The following is an 18,949-nucleotide window of genomic DNA, read 5'->3' on the forward strand; positions in this document are numbered from 1 at the left end:
GCACACTCCTTTTTGCATTTTAAATCTTCTCTGAAGGAAACTCAGATGCGCCTGTGTACGTAAATCGGATGCAGTTATGGGTTCTCTCGTAGTCGGAATTTAAATGGAAACTTTTTTTTACACTTTCCAGTTCGAAAACTATGACCACCTTCGTTGTACAACGTGGTAAAATACATGGGCAATTTAACAACAAATTTTCCATAGCGGAATTCAGCAAAATAGCCTCTTTTCGTGTCATTAGCACCCTGCTGTTGGTAGCAGACGCACATGCGTAATCTTTCGCCTTCCGGTTCCTCCTCCAGTCGTGACGCGTTGTTTCCAGCATGGCAGCTGTTGGAGTGTCTGCAGAATGTTTAGACGGCATGGGGACTGTTAACTCTGCTCTCGCAACCGGGAGAGCTTTTGCAGGGGCTCAACTAACTCTCCGTATAGTGGCTGAGTGTCCGGTGAGCAAAGCCCGGGCTTGCGACCTCACCCTGCCGCACTGCACGGTCAACACGCCGGTATTCATGCCGGTTGGCACGCAGGGCACGATGAAAGGGATCACCGTGGACCAACTAGAAGCTCTGGGATGTCAGATCTGTCTGGGAAATACATATCACTTGGGTATGAGACCGGTACGTGTGCGGCGGCACAGATCTGACGAGTTGTCTTACGAGTTGTCAAAAATCTTAAAACATTGTGCATGTACGAGCTGGTGCAACAGCGTTAACTCTTGAGTTAAAAAGTGCATTTATCTTCAAAACTTTCCAAAGTTGAAAATATAAATAAAAGTTATAAACACCAATGTAAATGACAATGAAATATAGCAATGCGATCTAAATAAATAAACCCCGTATCACGTTACACAGTGAATTCAGTGGGGGAAAAAAGCAAAAAGAGTAAAAGGTGCATCCTCCAGTAGAATGTATGAGAACAATAATTGCCTGAAATTCGTGTTTATGAAAGGGCAGAAACTGGTGTCGTTTTGGGATGTTATTTATTAAAAGTTTGTAATAGAAATACTACAGTGAGACAAGCACACAGACATCCAAAATCTTTGTTGTAAAAAAAACGTTGTGTGCGTGGAAAGTGACACCAGCTTTTCAATTAACAAACGACATTCAGCCATATTTAATTACTACTATTATTGCTACAGTTTATAGACCACCCAAACCCAGTGGAGCCTTCTTAGGTGAGTTTGCTGATTTTCTCTCATTCTCATGCCTTAAGTTTAAAAGGATCCTTATTCTAGGGGACTTTAATATATACATTGATTCGACCTCTTCCAGTCTTGCTAAAGACTTCCTTTCTCTTTTGGGATGCTTTGACCTTACTCAGTTTCTTTGTACCCCTACACATAACAAAGGACACACCTTAGATTTAATTATTGCAAATGACTCCTTTGTCTCCCACTGCTCTCCCCTTGCTCTAGGCCTCTCTGACCACTTAGCCATTCTCTTCAATCTGGAATTACCTGTTTCTAACACTTCCCCCTCACGCTCTGTAAATTTCCGCAACTGGCAATCAATTGATCACCCAAGGTTTGCAAATTCTGTTCTGTCCTCCTTATCCTGTTTCTCTTCCTCTGACCCTTTAGAGGACAAAATACAGTTACTTGACAGTGCTCTTTTATCTACCCTCAACACCTTTGCTCCTTTAAAAACTTGAACCATCTCTTTCTCTCGGCCTGCCCCCTGGTACAATGACCATCTGCGATCCATGAAGGCAGCCTCTCGCAAACTTGAGCGTAGGTCTTTCCGGCCTAAATGTACATTATCAGGCCTGGAGAGATTACTTATCTGAATATCAGGTTACTATAGAGTCTGCCAGATCCACCTACTTCTCTCACATCATTGAAAATCACCAAAACAACCCCAGACATCTTTTCTCCACCATCAATAGACTGCTCAAGCCAAACTGTCCTACCACATTACCCGCCTCATCACAACTTTGCAACACATTCTTAGATTTCTTTAGTTCTAAGATTGACAACATCTGGCATCACATTCTCTCCACTACGCATATCATTTCCATACCTCCTCCCTCCTCATCAAACTTCTCTGGTTCCCGTCTCTCCAACTTCTCTCTTCTTAACTCAGCATCCCTCAACAAACTAGTTACATGCTTGAAACCCACCACATCTATTTTAGATCCCATTCCCACCACTTTATTCCAGTCCTGTTTCTCTTCTCTCTGTCCCATTGTCCTCAATATTATACATGAATCCATGAGCACTGGCATTGTACCAACGGTCCTCAAAACTGCTGCCATTACCCCCGTGCCAAAAAAGCCTAACATGGCTCTCAACAATCTTACCAACTTTCGCCCCATCTCCAACTTACTCTTTCTCTCTAAAATTCTAGAAGGTGCTGTCACACTTCAGTTACATAACCACCTCATGACAAACAACCTTTTTGAACCCCTCCAATCTGGCTTCCGTCAACTTCACAGCACAGAAACTGCCCTGGTCAAAGTCACTAACGATCTTCTAATAGCTTCTGATTCTGGTTCTCTTTCTATACTCATCCTTCTTGATCCCAGTGCTGCCTTTGGCACTGTTGACCATAACATCTTACTTTCTCGTCTGGAGACTGTGTTTGGAGTCTCTGACACTGCCCTCAAATGGTTTAAGTCTTACCTCACTGATCGCTGTCACTTTGTCTCTCTCAATGGGTACAGGTCTGAAATTGGTCTTGTCAAGTCTGGTGTCCCTCAGGGCTCAATACTGGGCCCCTTGCTCTTCAGCATTTACATGTTCCCACTTTTAAGATCACATGGCCTCAGCTTTCATTTTTACGCTGACGATACTCAAATATACATCCATACCAAACCTGATACTGATGTGGCTGTCTCTATTCTATCTAATTGCATCTCTGACATAAAAATTTGGATGACTCAAAACTTCCTTCATCTTAACTGTGACAAGACTGACGTCATGCTTATTGGTACCCCCCATCAACTTCATAAAGCCAGTCCTGTAACCCTATCTGTAGATGGCTCTGTACATGAGCTTCAATCAAAATTGAAAAACCTTGGGGTTATATTCGATCCACATGTGCAGCATACTGTCAAAACATCTTTTTTTCACCTTTGAAATATCGCAAGACTACACCCTATGCTATCATTAACTGTGGCTGAAAAGCTGATCAACATATTTGTATTCTCTCGAATTGACTACTGCAATGCTCTACTCGCAGGGGTATCTAAATTTACTCTGAACAAACTGCAGTATGTCCAAAATTCAGCAGCCAGAATCCTGACCAGGTCTAGTGCAAGTGTTCACATTACTCGTATCCTGGAGTCCTTGCACTGGCTTCCGGTCAAATTCTGCGTAGACTTTAAAATCCTCATGATCACCTATAAGGCTCTGCATGGCTTGGCACCTCAATACCTGTCTGAACTATTATCGCCCTACTCCCCACCTCGCAACCTCCGCTCTTCAAATTCTGCACTCCTTACTGTCCCCCAAGCCCGTCTACATTGTATGGGTGACAGGGCCTTCTCCTGTTATGCCCCCAAGCTCTGGAACTCTTTGCCCAAGGATATCAGAGAGTCACCTTCTCTAAACTCAAATCCAGACTCAAAACCCTCTTCTTCAGAAAAGCCTTTACTTAACTGGTTCCATTCTTCACCCCTCTGCTCTTCTTACTACCACCTTCCACGGTCTCCTCTATTGTTATTGTTGTAATTGTAATTGTGTCTTATCTTGTGTATTCTTCTTATTTATTGTTATTGTCATCCTGTAAAGCGCTTTGAGAAGCCACCTGTAAAGGCGCTATATAAAATAAAATTTATGATTATGATTATTATGATTATTATTATTACTGGTCTTTCATTCAGTCTACATGGGGGTGACCTGTCTAATATGTCTGAATAAAGGTCATTTGTGAATCTAAATGCTGAGGACGTTTGTTATGTTTTTGAAGGAAAAAGAAAAAAGTGCCTTTGAAGGTTTTAAAGAAGACAACGGGTATATACGGAACAAGTAATAGGTTTATTCCATGCTGAAAAAAAGGTGTGTGGCCAAGAAGGCTCCACGGCCGAAACGTTGTGTTCTCTTTCTTCTTTTTTTCAGCATGGAATAAACCTATTACTTGTTCCTTTGCAGCCTACGCATGCTGACGCAGCTACCCAACTGAACAGGTATATACTGTACACTGTATGTTTTGTAACAGATGCTGCACGGTAAAATATCTGACCACCACAAAGAACTGCTTTGGAAACTGTATTATGCGCCTTAAAATAGATGACCTGTGCTTTTCTTCCAGGGACCAGAGCTCATCAAGAAGGCTAATGGCCTGCATGGGTTTATGAACTGGAAACGTAACTTACTGACGGTAAGATAACTCATACTAATAAAGAAGAGCCTGGCACTGCGTTATCTTTCTTTTTAAGTTTTATTCCAATTAAGTCCACAGAAGGAATTAAGAATATGATAAGGCTGTGCGGCCCATCTGGCCCATTTGTTAGTAGGTAACTGATCCCAGGATCTCCTTCAGCTGTTCAGTTAAAGCCAAAGTATCAGCTTCCGCCACATGGCTGGGTAGCTTGATCCATACTCTCATGATTCTTTGGGTAAGGTGCCTCCAAATCTTGCTTTACAATGGACTTTCACATACAGTAAGCAGCTTGTTCCACACTTTCACAAAAAAATCAGTTTCAGGTGATCTTAAAATGACACTATACTGTTAAAGAGTCCATTATGTTCTTGCCTTTTGGCCTAACATTTACCTTCATCCAGTCGTGATTTCAAACCTTGTCAGACCCACTTGTCATTGGCACGACCTTTTAAATCCACCATAAAAAAGGCAGAAAAATCCATACTGATAATGATCCTGGAGGAATGGCTAGCTCTCACTGCAAATCGCAGAAGTCTCTTTTATACCATGTAATGTTTGGGCATCCTGCATCCTTCAGTGGCAGTGTGTTACTAGTACAATCCCTCTCATGTATGAATCTATCCCCATCTATTAAATGGCTTCTTTACTCTGTTGTCCTCCCCACTGATAGCTGATGTGTGGTGAGCGTTCTGGTGCACTATGGCTGCCGTCACATCATCCAGGTGGATGCTGCACATTGGTGGTGGTGGTGGGGAGTCCCCATTACCTGTAAAGCGCTTTGAGTGGAGTGTCCCGAAAAGCGCTATATAAGTGTAAGCAGTTAATAATAATAATAATAATAATAATAATAATATATGTAGTTTCCAGTAGGGGCTGAGGCTGTCTCCCTGTATGAAACTGAAACTAATTCTGGATGAATCAAGACTGTGGAGTGTTTTATACTGCTGCAAAGGGAGTGGAACCTCTTTCAATGATTGCAGTGCAAAGCCATGCTAATGAGTCCCTCCCGCCTGTCCTCTGCTTTGTTCAGGACAGTGGTGGTTTCCAGATGGTGTCTCTGGTGGAGCTGTCTGAGGTGACGGAAGAAGGGGTGCGATTCCGTTCTCCTTATGATGGCAAAGAAATCCTGCTCACTCCCGAGGAGTCCATCAGCATCCAGAACGCCCTGGGTAAATTTAATCTCATGCACCAAAGCTCTTTGGCATACAGGCATAAAGCCTTTTGCAGAAAAAAGTACCAAAAAAAAGCTTGTCTGAGGTTAAAACTCAAGACTCACTTTTGCAGAATGTATATGTAGAGCAAGAAATCATATCACCCTAAAACTCACAACTGGCAAGCCACTAATTAAGCTAGTGTGAGCCTGGGTCACATACCTGGATGGGAGACCTCTTGGGAAAGCTAAGGTTGCTACTGGAAGAGTTGTTAGTGGGGCCAGTATGGGGTGCTCACCCTGCGGTCTCTGTGTGGGTCTTAATGCCCTAGTAAAGTAATTGGACTCTATACTGAAAAATAAGTGCCATTTTCAAATAACGCATAACACCGAGATCCTGACTATGTGGTCATTAATGTGCCAGCAGCCATATCACCCTGCAACTCACAACTGGCAACCCACTGAAGCTAAGCAGGTGTGAGCCTGGTCAGTACCTGGATGGGAGACCTCCTGGGAAAAACTAAGGTTGCTGCTGGAAGAGGTGTTAGTGGGGCCAGCGGGGGGCGCTCACCCTGCGGTCCATGTGGGTCCTAATGCCCCAGTATAGTGACGGGGACACTATACTGTAAACAGGCGCCGTCCTTCGGATGAGACGTAAAACCGAGGTCCTGACTCTCTGTGGTCATTAAAAATCCCAGGGCGCTTCTCGAAAAGAGTAGGGGTGTAACCCCGGTGTCCTGGCCAAATTTCCAATTGGCCCTTACTAATCATGGCCTCCTAATAATCCCCCTCTATGAATTGGCTACATTACTCTGCTCTCCTCCCCACTGATAGCTGATGTGTGGTGAGCGTTCTGGCGCACTATGGCTGCCGTCGCATCATCCAGGTGGATGCTGCACATTGGTGGTGGTGGAGGGGAGTCCCCATTACCTGTAAAAGCGCTTTGAGTGGAGTGTCCAGAAAAGCGCTATATAAGTGTAAGCAATTATTATTATTATTATTATTATTATTAAAAATCCCAGGACGTTTCTTGAAAAGAGTAGGGGTGGTCCCCTGGTGTTCTGGGCAAATTTCTCCCTGGCCTTTAGCAATCATAGCCTCCTAATAATCCCCATCTATGAACTGGCTTCATCACTCTGTTCTCCTCACAACTGATAGCTGATGTATGGTGAATATACTGAAGCACTTTGGCTGCTGTCACACCATCCAGGTGGTTCTACACACTGGTGGTGATGGAGTGGAGTCCCCATTACCTGTAAAGTGCTTTGAGTGGATGCCCAGAGAAATGCTATAAGTGTAAGGATTATTATGATGTGGAAGGAGTGAAAGCAAGCAAAATAATTCCACTCTGTATTGATTTCCTTTTATGTCTTAGCTCAGAATCCCCTGCACATAAAAACAGCTATTTTAAAGATTTTGGCTTTGTTTTGTTCAGGAACAACTTTCCTAGCTTTGTTTATTGTAGCAAATAAGGTTTATGATTTTCAGCTGCATTTTTGTCTTGAAGTCTCATTGTGTGATGGCCTGAACAGGTAACTGGTCAACCCAGCAACTACCTGAGTTTTGTAAAATATAGCTGTCATGTAATGTGCATTTATCGCATATGCTTCTATATAAACCAAACACAATGTTTTCTGTTAATTATTATGTTTTGCTATTGAGCTGTCTTGGGATGGATATATTCCACATGGGATTAGTTGACACTCACTATTTAAATAAGGACACAAGGTCATAATCGGAAGATACAATTAAGTTTATTGAAGACAGTGAGTATGAAACACGCCTTTACACAAAGAGCTGTGGGTGTCTGAAATGGGCCTCCTAGCCAGGTGGCAGAAACTAACACTGAATTCATCAAGAAGCAGCTAGATTAATACCCACTATGAGGGGACTTCATACAAGTATTTCTGATTCACACAGTCAACCTAGAGGACTTCTTCAATGGACAGTGAAACACAAACCAGAGGAGACATGTGGAAAATTTACTGAACCACAAAACTTCCAAACAAGATGGGAAGAATAGCACTCTCTTTTTTCCTTTTTTCTGTTCTTCTGTCAAACCCACAAACACCTGTTAATCTTGGAATGAAGCATAGTTGCCCTTAACCTTACACCTCCTTCACTGGGCTGTGGATTGTTGTGCCTCATTTATAATCTGGACACACTGATGATAAGCAGTGGTGAATGCCCATGCTCGTGTTTCTCCAGGGTCAGACATCATGATGCAGTTGGATGATGTGGTCAGCAGCACTGTGACTGGGCCCCGTGTTGAGGAAGCCATGTATAGGTATGGTACAATATAGTACAAAATATTTGCTGAAAAATACAGTTGTCATTGTCTACCATGTTGATAATTATTCTGGCTGTTGTACAGGCCACATTTTCTTTTGATCTGTATATTTAGTTTGAAGCGGAATTTGTATATTCTCCTTGTGTTTGTGTGGGTTTCCTCTGGGTGCTCTGGTTTGCTCCCACAGTTCAAATATGTACTGGTAGTTTAATTTTCTTCTGGGTAAATTGGTCCTGGTGTGAGTGTGTGCCCTGTGATGGAATGACATCCCGTCCAGGGTGTACCCTGCCTTGTGCCTGTTGCTTGCTGGGATAGGCTCCGGCTCCTCCTCAATGCTTTATTGGACAATCATGGTAAGAAAATGGATGGATGGAAGTTTGGAGCTAAAGACTTGTATTACTTTAAGTAGTGTTTGCATCAATAGAACACCTGCAAAAAACAGTTTACTGTCTTTCTACATGCACGATTTTTTCATACCCCAGTGAATGAAATATTATTTTGTGAGCCTTCCTTTGCTAAAAAACTTTCAGTTACAGTACATCCAGGAAGTGACTAAATTTGCATAATGTATTTTAAGGAAGTTGTTATTAAAATACTAACTTCTCCTTTAAGATTGTTTTTATCATTGAAAGTGGTCACGTTAAGATCATGATGAGCCTTGTGGGCAGCATTAAGATCCGTTGGGCTATATCATAAGCCTGTATATGTGCTGTGTGGTGGCACCATCACAGCATGAAATAAATTGACCCTAATAACTGATATTACAATAAAGAGGGCACTGCTGGTTACGACACTGTGAATGGTATTACCTTTCCATATTGTAAAATATGAGTTATGACAAAATAAGAATGTTGTAGGTATATAGTATAAATTCAACTAATGTGGTAAGGATAAAATATATGTTGTGTTTATAATTCCTAGCACTCCTCAATACCTTTCATCAGTTGAGTTTTACGCAGAAGAGATACATATTTACAGAAATGTAGCATTAATGTATTTTCTAGATCAATAGGAAATTAAATTCTTAAAGCAATTCAATTTTTCAGTTTTAATTTGGGGTGTGAATATTCACTCAGTCACCTTTCCACACAGTACACAGGGATGGCCTCGAATACAGAAGTACTTCATCACAGTGGCTCTGCAGTACATGACTTGCATGGGATGCATTAAACTTGGCTCAGGCAGTGCATCGATCTGCTGAAATATTATACCATTTAATCACCACTGTGCAGTCAGAAGAGTTCTTCCTAAGTACAGAGCTTCTCTGTTGCCTGCCAATTCATCTCAGTAACAGCGTTCAGTTGACAATAATCCTACTGCTTCTGGTGCTTTTCAGCATAAACTGGTATAATTTAGCTATGTGATTAACATGCCTGTGGTAGCAACAGGGAGTATTGCTAAGATTATAAAAAGAGCAGGTTTTTTTTTTGGAAAGGTGTTCAAAAAGATATTTGATTTTTTGTTTTTAAGAAATGTTCACAAACCAAACTGCCTAATGCGTAACAACCCTACTATGCAGGTAAAAAACGCTCAGAGTGAGTCTGGTTGTTAGCAGAAGCTCTTACCCAAGTTAAAAGCAGACTAAATTACATGAGCAGGAGTGCTGGGATAAAAGCTCTTATCCCTGCCTCTGGCTCCACCTAGTGGACAGGACAAGACTCCATCTCAGCTCAGACAGAGTCGGAGTCTGTAACCTCACAAGATGGCTGACAGACCAGTAGAACGCAGGATCGAGACATAGTGGTTACATAACAGTACATACAAGAGAGACAAAATAGCAGTCAAGTTAAAAATACAAATATCTCCATCATTCAGTACAATAAACAGTGATGACTATCCAGAACGTGGTTGCAGCAAAATTGCAGGCGAGTATACACTTGGATGTGTGTAGTCTGTACCGGATCTCACAAGAGGCAATATGATGAAGATGCAGGGTTTGTGTTCATCTTAAGTCCATCCATCTATCTATCCATTTTCAAATATTTTTTTCAAATACAGGATCACGGGGGACACAGCCTAACTAGCAAACAACGGGCTAAAGGCAGGATACACCCTGGATGAGATGCCAGTATATCACAGGGCTCACACAGATACACTCACATCAGGGCCAATTTTTCCAGAAGCCAGTTAACCTAACAGTATGTTTTTTGGTGTGGGAGGGAATAACTGCTAATTTTGTCAAGTAATGTTGCCGTCGTTATCTGTTGACCAGAAATGATCTTTCTCTTCCTCTTCCAGGTCTATCCGATGGCTGGATCGTTGCATAAAAGCCAACAAAAACCCAGAGAGGCAGAATCTTTTCGCCATCATCCAGGGTGGATTGAACGCTGACCTCCGCAAAAAATGCCTTGAAGGTACCCGTTTCAAGAAGTACAGTCTGCTTTTCAGTTTGGGAGCTTATTCAGACAACTGAATCACTATATTCTTGGTACTGGAGCAACACATGTTTCTTGGTCAACCGGGTCACAAAGGAACGTGACTTCTTTTTGGAATGCTGTGTACATTTTTCAGTCTGGGTCAGACACACACATCGACTCAGTATGGACCAAATAGTTATAAATGAGTGAGACTAATATCTTACCTGATATGGAGTGCTATCTGTGTCGAGTTTGTATGTTCTCCCTGTGTTCCTCTAGGCTTCCTTTAGTTGCACCGATGTCCTCCAGCAGTCCAAAAATACACTTCTAAGTTAATTGACTTATGGGAAAATTGGTCCTGTGAGTGTGTGTCTCTTGTCTGCTGTCTGTCCAGCTTGTGCCTGTAGCTTATCAGGATAGGCTCCAGGCCACCGTGACCATGTTAGAAAAAAGTGCTTAGAAAATGTGTAGATGGATGTTTGAATAGTTGACTTACTCCACAAGCATCTTGTAGATCACTTTCTGGTTTTCCAGCTCCTGTCTCTGCAAGTTCTTTGTACAGAGAGGTTCATTGGCTACCCATTGGAAAGCAATACTTGTCATTTTCTATGTTTTTATATCCCATGCCTCTTCCTTGTTCTATTGCGTAATTTTGTACTTCAGGAGTGTGGAACGACAGTTTGGATAAATGAGCTGGAAAATTGCCCTTAACCTGTGTGCGCTCTGGTCTGTTGTGTCGTTTGGAGTAGAAATGACGAAGCGGGACGTGCCCGGATTCGCCGTCGGTGGGCTCAGCGGGGGAGAGGAGAAGGACGATTTCTGGAAGATGGTGACGCTCAGCACAGACCACCTGCCCCGGGAGAAGCCTCGATACCTCATGGGAGTCGGGTACTGAGCTCAGCGTGTTTCATTTTGGTACAGAGAAGGATGTTATGGAAAGAGCCATTTGTCTCCACTTACTCTTTGTACTGCACAAGAGGGTAACAGATTTTATTTGTGATCTGACAAAGAATTCTCTTGGATTCTGAGGGAATTTGGGTCCCTTTTGTGCTATAAGACGAGTTATATATACGGCATCATCGTGACATGGTGCTGTAGGAGACCCTCCCTGAGATTTACAGTGAGGTTCTGACTACTTGATCCCATGGCACTGCTCGTAAGAGTTGGGGTTTTAACCCCTGATGTTCTGGCTAAATTCCACTTTAGACTTGCTTCATGAGACCTTCCTAAATTCCCCCCCTTAAAACAACTGGTAAAGTAGTATCTCACTTCCCCACCTGATCTGCTGTGTAGTGCAGTGTGTAATACATGTCATTTTTATTATAATAAATGGTATTCATTATTGGCTGCAAAATTGTAAGTAAAAGCTCACCTGAAATGAGATTTTGGCCTGTTTTCAAAGCTGCAAAATGTTGCACACATTGTACTGATGAAGTTCAGGTGGGTAGCTGCGTCAGCATGTGTAGGGTGCAAAGGAACAAGAATTAGGTTTATTCCATGCTGAAAAGAGAAGAAAGAAAACACAAATGTTTCAGCCGTGGAGTGTCTATAATAAACCTATTACTTGTTCCCTTGTACTGATGAAGTTGAAAAGCTCTGTGTTGGACTGTGTTAATGTGTTTTGCCTGTGCAACTGTCCTCAAAATAAGGCAATCAGGCCTAAAATGTTCAACTTCTGGTGCTTATGCGAGAAGACTACCAGCTTCCTGAATTTGGATCAAACTACTGTGAAGTCAGATTGTTTCTTGTTTTGAACAAATGTACTGATTTTGAAAGATCTTGGAAATCAGTGTTGGGTTCAGTGTTGATGTTCAGTAGTGGATGAATGTTAACATAAGGACCTAATGAGACAGTGAAAGGCAGTTGTGTTGTTGTTTGAGCACTGTGGACATAAGGGGTGTGTATAGATGTGGGTTAGTGGCATGTATTAAGTGCTTTCAGACGGCAAAGGGAACAACACACAGTTTTTGCAATAATGCAATGATTTTGAAATCCTATACACACCCAGTAAAAGACAATAATTTGGTTTAAATAGGTATTTTAATGGAAAAGTGGGTTAATATTCTGCTATTAATAGGCAGAAAAAGTGTTGTCAGTGAATGCAGAAAAGCAATTAAATTGCACATCTTAGAACCAAGTCAGTCTGTTTTTGAATGCTTTTCCATCTTTGTTGGAAAAGCAGCCTTGAAAACCAGGTTTTTTTGGCTTCCAGGTTGAGCATTGAGGTTCATTTTCTGAACATGTTAGACTAGAGGTTAAGAACATAAGAAAAATTACAAATGAAAAGAGCCATTCTAGACTAGTAACTACAATGAGTTAGTAGTTCATTGATCCAAGGATCTTAAACCAGTAATTTCTTGAAAGAAGAAACCAGGGTTTTGACTTCAAAAACATATGGATAGTTTGTTCCACACTCCCACAACCCTTTGATTGTGGGAGCCCCCTTTTGCTTGGTTTCCGATGATAAACCACAATGACGGCTTAATCACAGAAGCCAGGGGTGTTAGTGGAGGAGAGGATCTTTATTGTTGTTCAGTGAAGATGGAGACCCAACCCATGTTTGTTCTCTTTTTCTCAGGTATGCCACTGATCTGGTGGTGTGTGTCGCCCTCGGCTGTGACATGTTTGACTGTGTCTTTCCTACACGCACTGCTGTGAGTAAAGTCTTCTTCTCTTTTAGGAGCATTTTAAATGAACAACATGATCCAGTTTTTTTCTGCCTTTTGGCAGAATATTCTTCTAATAAAAACTTTAAAACAGCTCCTAAGAAGTTGCACATTTTAAGTTATACAGGGGGTTTCTTGGAAACTTGAAATGTCCTGTAGGTTTGAAGGATAAACAATTAAAAAGGGCTGAATTAGAAGATCCGTTGTTGAGTAAAGGTTACAGTGAATTCACCTGGAATGAAAATCAGAAAACATTTGTTTTCCAGATCAGGACTGGGACTGGAAAGTCTTCTCTGTCTGATTGGAATTTCCAAAATGATTGTTTAATTACCCTGGCCCACCACTAATCCACCCCCTGCATATCCACTTTGATCAAAGCAAGAATTAGCCGCATGGAGCTTGAAAGGATTTTGCTGATAGTATTGGCAAGAGAGGCCTTTCAACAAGCGTAACTTTTCGATATGTTGTCTTTCTGACTTCCTAACAATCTTCTGTGCTAATTTTACTGTTGGTCCTGAAGTAGATCTTTGGAGTGACTTAAATACTTTGCAGAAGTACTTTAAATACTTCTCTATTAACTTCCTCCCCCCTTATAGTCTTATGTTCAGGACAAAAGATAACCAAGTTCCTTTAACTTGTCAGTATAGGCGGAGATATAAAAGTTAAGTCTGAGAAATGTTGTGTGCTCTTCTTTAAATTGCACACTAACACATTTTTTATGTTGTGAATGTGTGTACAAATAAATGTTTTACCAGTGAATCTTTTCTTCAGTGCACTTAACATCATTTTCTCAATTGAATTCAGCAGTTTTCACATTATATACTGTTGCCATTACTTCCTCTGACTGTATATCCATTCTTTTATTTAAAGCATGGACCTCCTCTCTCAGGGTCATTCTAATGCTCTCTCAGAAATATGCCAATCAAATAATCATTTAATGCAATTCTTAAATGTTAATTCTTCATATTTTGAGGCTGGTGTTGCTTGTGGCTTATTAATTAATAATTGCAATTAATCTTCTGAACAGAATGCTGTTTTCTCCACTCCCCTGTAAGAATAGCACGGTTTAAGCCTCAGGTCTCCCAAAGGTAATGTTGTCAATCTACACTGCTGGACTGCATGTGTCTGCAAAGAATAATAAGTGTAGGGCCTCTGGGTGCTGACATTCGGTTTTCGCCAGTCAGCCCTCCTTTAAAGCTGCGGTCAACAACTAGCACCATCTGTTCTGAATCCAGCTGAGACGGACAAACCTTTTCTATTGCAGATTGTGGAGGGAGTTCTTCCTCTGGTGGAGTTTGGCATCCTGTATAATGAAATATGGAAAGCCTTTCTGGAGACTTCTACAAATGAGCATAAAGAGTGAATAAAATAAAGTGATGAGTTGATGTGAAAGAGGAATGAGGCAGCTTTGTGAAAAACTGGCATGTTACTTGAGCATCAAACCTGTTATAGGACATCTACCTATGGGATCAGACAAGACTCTATTTTCTTGGCAGTTAGATTCATGTCAGATTTGGTCAGTTTCATATATGGCTTTTATATAAGTCAATGTTTGATATTAGATCATTCAAGCATGTTTTGTTTAATTAAACTGGCATGGATTAATGGAGCTACAGTCTCTGCTAAGCGTTTAATGACAGCTTTCAGTGGTCAGTGAGCAGAGATAGAGGAAGTATATTATCCCCTCATAACATGATTAATCCAGTTAAATCATTCAGAACTTGGCTGGAATGAAAATCATAAGATAAGATTCTTCAGGATAGGAGCTACAGATCTCTGGCACAGACCAACAGGAGAAGTGATCCAATTAAAATATATTGGTTTATTTCTCCATTACTTCAGTATGTACAGGAATTGACACACCCTGTAGCCCGAAATGTAGTAAACTGCTGTACAGTAAGAATCTTGTCTAACTACATGACTTTTGAGCACCATTGTTGTATGCAGATCATTACAGCAAAGGAGACAACTCAGGTGAATGGTACACTTCAAGAGAAAGTTCATATGAATTAAGTATTAAAGGAGTGCTGCTGAGCCAACCAGTCCTCCCTAGCTTGATAGGGCTACACTGATCTAAATGCAGGAGGACAGTTCAGATTTTGCTCGGTTAGAGAGAGTTTTACCATGCATCGCTGTTTGATAACTCACCCTTGGGCTGTTGTTACAGAGGTTCGGCTCCGCGCTCGTGCCTTGGGGGTCCCTGCAACTCAAACACAAACAGTTTGCCAAAGACTTCCAACCTATTGACCCCGACTGTGAGTGTGCCACCTGCAGGAGGTGAGAAGAACTAATATTTCTACATTTAGAGCCCTGTCATTTTGGACTTGCATCACCTTGCACTTGGAACAAAATGGAGGACACACAAACCACACAGGATCTGATACCTTAGCTATGTGCATCCTGCAGGGCCTGATGCATATACTTGTATGAAATGTAGGAACATGAAAAAGACTCAAATTGTCATTCATTCTCTTTTGTGTAGCATCTATTTCTTCAGAATTACCCCAGTTTATGTTCCATAACTGTGCACAGTTTCTAGAGAAATAGAATGGTTGTGTTACTTGTGTTTCTTAACCTGGGTTGCATAAACCCCTTCATAGGGGTGTGTGACATGCCAAAATGTTTTAGAAGTTAAATCTTTAAAAACACACATTAAACATAGGCACATAAGTACAAAAGTAACTACTTTGGTTCATGAAATGCAGGTATTTAAGGTCAACTTTAAAAAGGGTGTACTTCTTTATGTCTCCTTAATTGTACTGTGAAAATAAATGGGATATGTTATTCTGTCCCTTTAATTCTATAGTTATGAGATATCTTAGGTTTAAAGAACTGACCTACTTCAATGATTTTGGATATTATTTAATAATAATTCCTTACACTTATATAGTGCTTATCTGGACACTCCACTCAAAGCGCTAGACAGGTAGTGAGGACTCCCCTCCACCACCAAAGTGCAGCCCCCACCTGGATGATGCAACAACAGCCATAGTGCACCAGTATGCTCACCACACATCTGCTATCAGTGGGGAGGAGAACAGACTGATGAAGCCAATTCATAGATGAATAATGGGTGTGTGAACACATTTAGAGAACCGAAGGGGTACAGACTGCACTAAGTTAAGAACCACTGTTCTCATGTCCTCTCTTTTAGCATGAGCACAGCAGAAACGTTTGTAAAGTTGCAACATGTGTGTTTCTTCTGCAGGTACAGTCGAGCTTTCCTTCATGCGTTGTTTAAGGCAGATACAGCTGCCCTGCACCACATAACAGTTCACAATATTGCATATCAGGTAGGTGTTTCTGTGGGAGTCCCATTGTAGTCTACTGCCTTAGTGTCACCTCTCAATTTAGGGTAAAACATAAAAGGGTCTTGTTAGTCTTACCCCTTAGAAGATATCAATGTACTTATAGTTTTTTTTTATTTTACATGAATGTTTTCTTTTTCACATTTTTAATTCATGGCTTGCTTGTTTTGTAGACCACACTGTTAAATTGTTGTCTGCATTACTAGTAAAAATTGGTATTTGTTTCAAAATGAATGGGGCTGCTGAGTTTCTCATAGGAGGGGAGAAGATTAGCATCACACTAAATGAAATCTACATGAGAGGAAGTGAAGTGAGGTTGTATGTTAGTGATACTTATCTGGCTCTTCCAGAGAGAAAATAGACTTCAATGGCTAGTTTGACAATCACTGAAAAATATAAAATCTGTAATGTTGTAATACTTGACAACAGTCTTTATAGAATGTCTGTGGATGCATCTGCAAAATTGGGGCTTGTGTGTTGTCTGGATCTGTGAAACCCCTGGATCCTGTCATTCTGATCACCTGTGCGCTCCCCTGTTTTAAGCTTTCCCTGATGCGTTCCGTGAGGCAGAGTATCGTGGAGCAGCGCTTCCCTCAGTTTGTACGGAGCTTCATGGCACGCATGTACAATTCCAAGGAGGACTATCCTTCCTGGGCAGTGGAAGCCCTGGCATCGGTGAACATCACCCTGGACTAAGGGCAACAAGCAGGGGATCATTGGTAGTGAGAAAAGAGAAGGACAATACTGGTATAAAACTGGCCTGTGATCTCAGATTTAAAAGCAAGGCCTGTCCTGTTTTTTTAGAGAACAATTTGTTATTTTAACCAAAAAATACCTCAAGGGAGACATTGAGACCACCTTGATGCTGGAAGTCAATGAAATGAAGGCAAGTTGCACTTGTAAGTAATTTCTCAGACTCTGTGACCACGCCTTTTTAATTTTTTATCTTCCTTTTTATCATTTACTTTTATTTATATAATGGATTTTGTACTGGTGCAAAATAAAATGTCACATTTTCAATAATAACTAAATGCCCCAACTTCTTCTAAGATTCTACTTTTTTTACTCAGACCTTCTGCAGTTAGTGGAGTATTGTAAATCACAGTACTGTTTAAAAATTTTTTAGGGGGAAGATTTAATGAGGCTTAGGTATAGCTCCAACATTAGACTACCATAAAACTACCAGAATGAAAAAAAGTTAACGCAGTGTTTTCTCATCTTGTCCATTAATTATTTATTTCTTCATGTACTGTTCAATATATTGTACCTTACCTGTAAAAAAATGTAGAAACTCCACTTTTTTACAGATTGTAGTTTCTCTAGTTTTGTGGGACGATCTACTGTATGTCCTGTTTTCCATGCTCTATGTGGTGGCACACTCTGGCTGTGTGTTTAGACATGGCTAGGTAGTGAGTGTGTACTGTATGTGCAGGGGGACACAAATATTGTCATTCATGGTGCGGAAGCCCATTTGCAAGACTTTGCACCCTGAACCATGCCCTGATCAGATGATTTCAATACCTTCTTTAAAAATCCTTTTCAGGAAGGTTGGATGTTCCTCAGTTTGAGGCAACAGGCATGTTATCAGGGGCATTCTGCAGTCAAGTGACTGCCGTGCTGCTGATTTTCTGCTTTGTCACCCTGAGCAAGTTTCCAAACATCCTTGTGATAAATCTGTCCTCTAGCTGACACATACAGAGGTCTTGTTGCCAGAACCTTCACAGCAGCAGGTGCTGTCATAGTTGACTGCCATTAAATAATGTAAGGAACAAGTAAGAAATCAATGCAAGTCAATCAAATGTATTTTTATATAGTGTCTTTCAGTGCAGAACATTCTCAAGGAACTCTACATAAATTATCATATACTGGAGAATTCTGGAAGATGGCACCCCTGAGAGCCTGAGCACATGACCTTGAAATCACCTATTTCACACTCTCACGTCACCTTTTCCCCTCCACTATAAATAGGGGTTCCCTTTCCCTTTTTCCCCGCATTATCACACCAAACCCCTGGCTGAGCACTTGGCTCTCTACACCTTGTCTCCACTTGGCTACCTTACTCTCCTTTGCCTGAGTGAATAGCATACCTGTGTATTCTGAAAGGGAAATAACCTAGTGAGCGGAAGTTCCAGTCTCCTGCTTCTTACACTGCTACATGAGCAGAGGGGTAATGCTACAATACAATAAAATCAAATGTAACTGAGATATTATAAGAGTTTAAGAGTCAAAGGCCGTCAAAAACGTATGTCTTGAGATTTAAAGACGGCAAAAGAAGTGGTGTTTTTAATACTCGGGAAGTGTTTTGGAAAAATGAGGTCCAAAAAACTCGGTCCCCTTACGACCGATGTGACCTCGAAACTTTCAGGAGGCAAACGGAAACCGGACGAGGTGAGCGAACTGGGCCGTGTTAGTCAACTAGAGAATTTTAGTCTGGTAGCCAGGGCTGTTTTTCAGCACAACAGATCACATTTCTTACCGCAGCGCTTACTCTGTTTTGTTTTTGTAAATTGAGCAACAATTACTGGTTGAGAACAAATAAAAATGACACTAAACGGTTCTGCAGTCGGTCTGAGGTGAGACGTAGAATTACAAACGGCACAGTAATAAGAGCATTGTGTAGACTGTATTTTCTTTAAACGAAGTCTGCAGTGCTCAGATTTTGAATGGGTTTTTAAATTATTAAATGAAACGCAGTTATCATTCAAGGCTTCTAATAGCCGGCCGTACTGGCAAGGTACTTGGGAACAGATTTGTTATGAGGTGAAAATGCGTAATAGACGGCTGACATTAAATTTAGATGCCTATTCGGGTTAATAAAGTCTTAAAACATATGTGTTCAATTTAACTCTGCTAAGT

At 41.1% G+C, this 18,949-nt stretch overlaps 1 protein-coding gene across 4 annotated transcripts; it reads left to right on the forward strand.

Moving 5' to 3' along the window:
• Nucleotides 1-284: 284 nt before the first annotated feature.
• Nucleotides 285-18,649, forward strand: qtrt1 (queuine tRNA-ribosyltransferase 1). 4 transcript variants are annotated; one of them, XM_088603767.1, is made up of 11 exons: nt 286-617; nt 4,251-4,319; nt 5,353-5,491; nt 7,681-7,759; nt 10,001-10,116; nt 10,869-11,007; nt 12,698-12,773; nt 14,050-14,144; nt 14,953-15,062; nt 15,994-16,078; nt 16,637-16,775. In XM_088603767.1, exons 1-10 carry the CDS (start codon nt 324-326, stop codon nt 16,053-16,055), a joined length of 1,179 nt encoding a protein of 392 aa, XP_088459893.1. In that variant the 5' UTR covers nt 286-323; the 3' UTR covers nt 16,056-16,078; nt 16,637-16,775. The 4 variants fall into 4 exon arrangements, with proteins under 4 accessions (XP_088459890.1, XP_088459893.1, XP_088459894.1 ...); XM_088603764.1 differs by lacking the exon at nt 15,994-16,078 and having other exon boundaries at nt 285-617; nt 16,637-18,649; XM_088603766.1 differs by lacking the exon at nt 14,050-14,144 and having other exon boundaries at nt 288-617; nt 16,637-16,880.
• Nucleotides 18,650-18,949: the final 300 nt, after the last annotated feature.

Source organism: Lepisosteus platostomus, chromosome 13 (assembly GCF_059453375.1).
Source record: "Lepisosteus platostomus isolate fLepPlt1 chromosome 13, fLepPlt1.hap1, whole genome shotgun sequence".
NCBI classification, from domain to species: domain Eukaryota; kingdom Metazoa; phylum Chordata; class Actinopteri; order Semionotiformes; family Lepisosteidae; genus Lepisosteus; species Lepisosteus platostomus.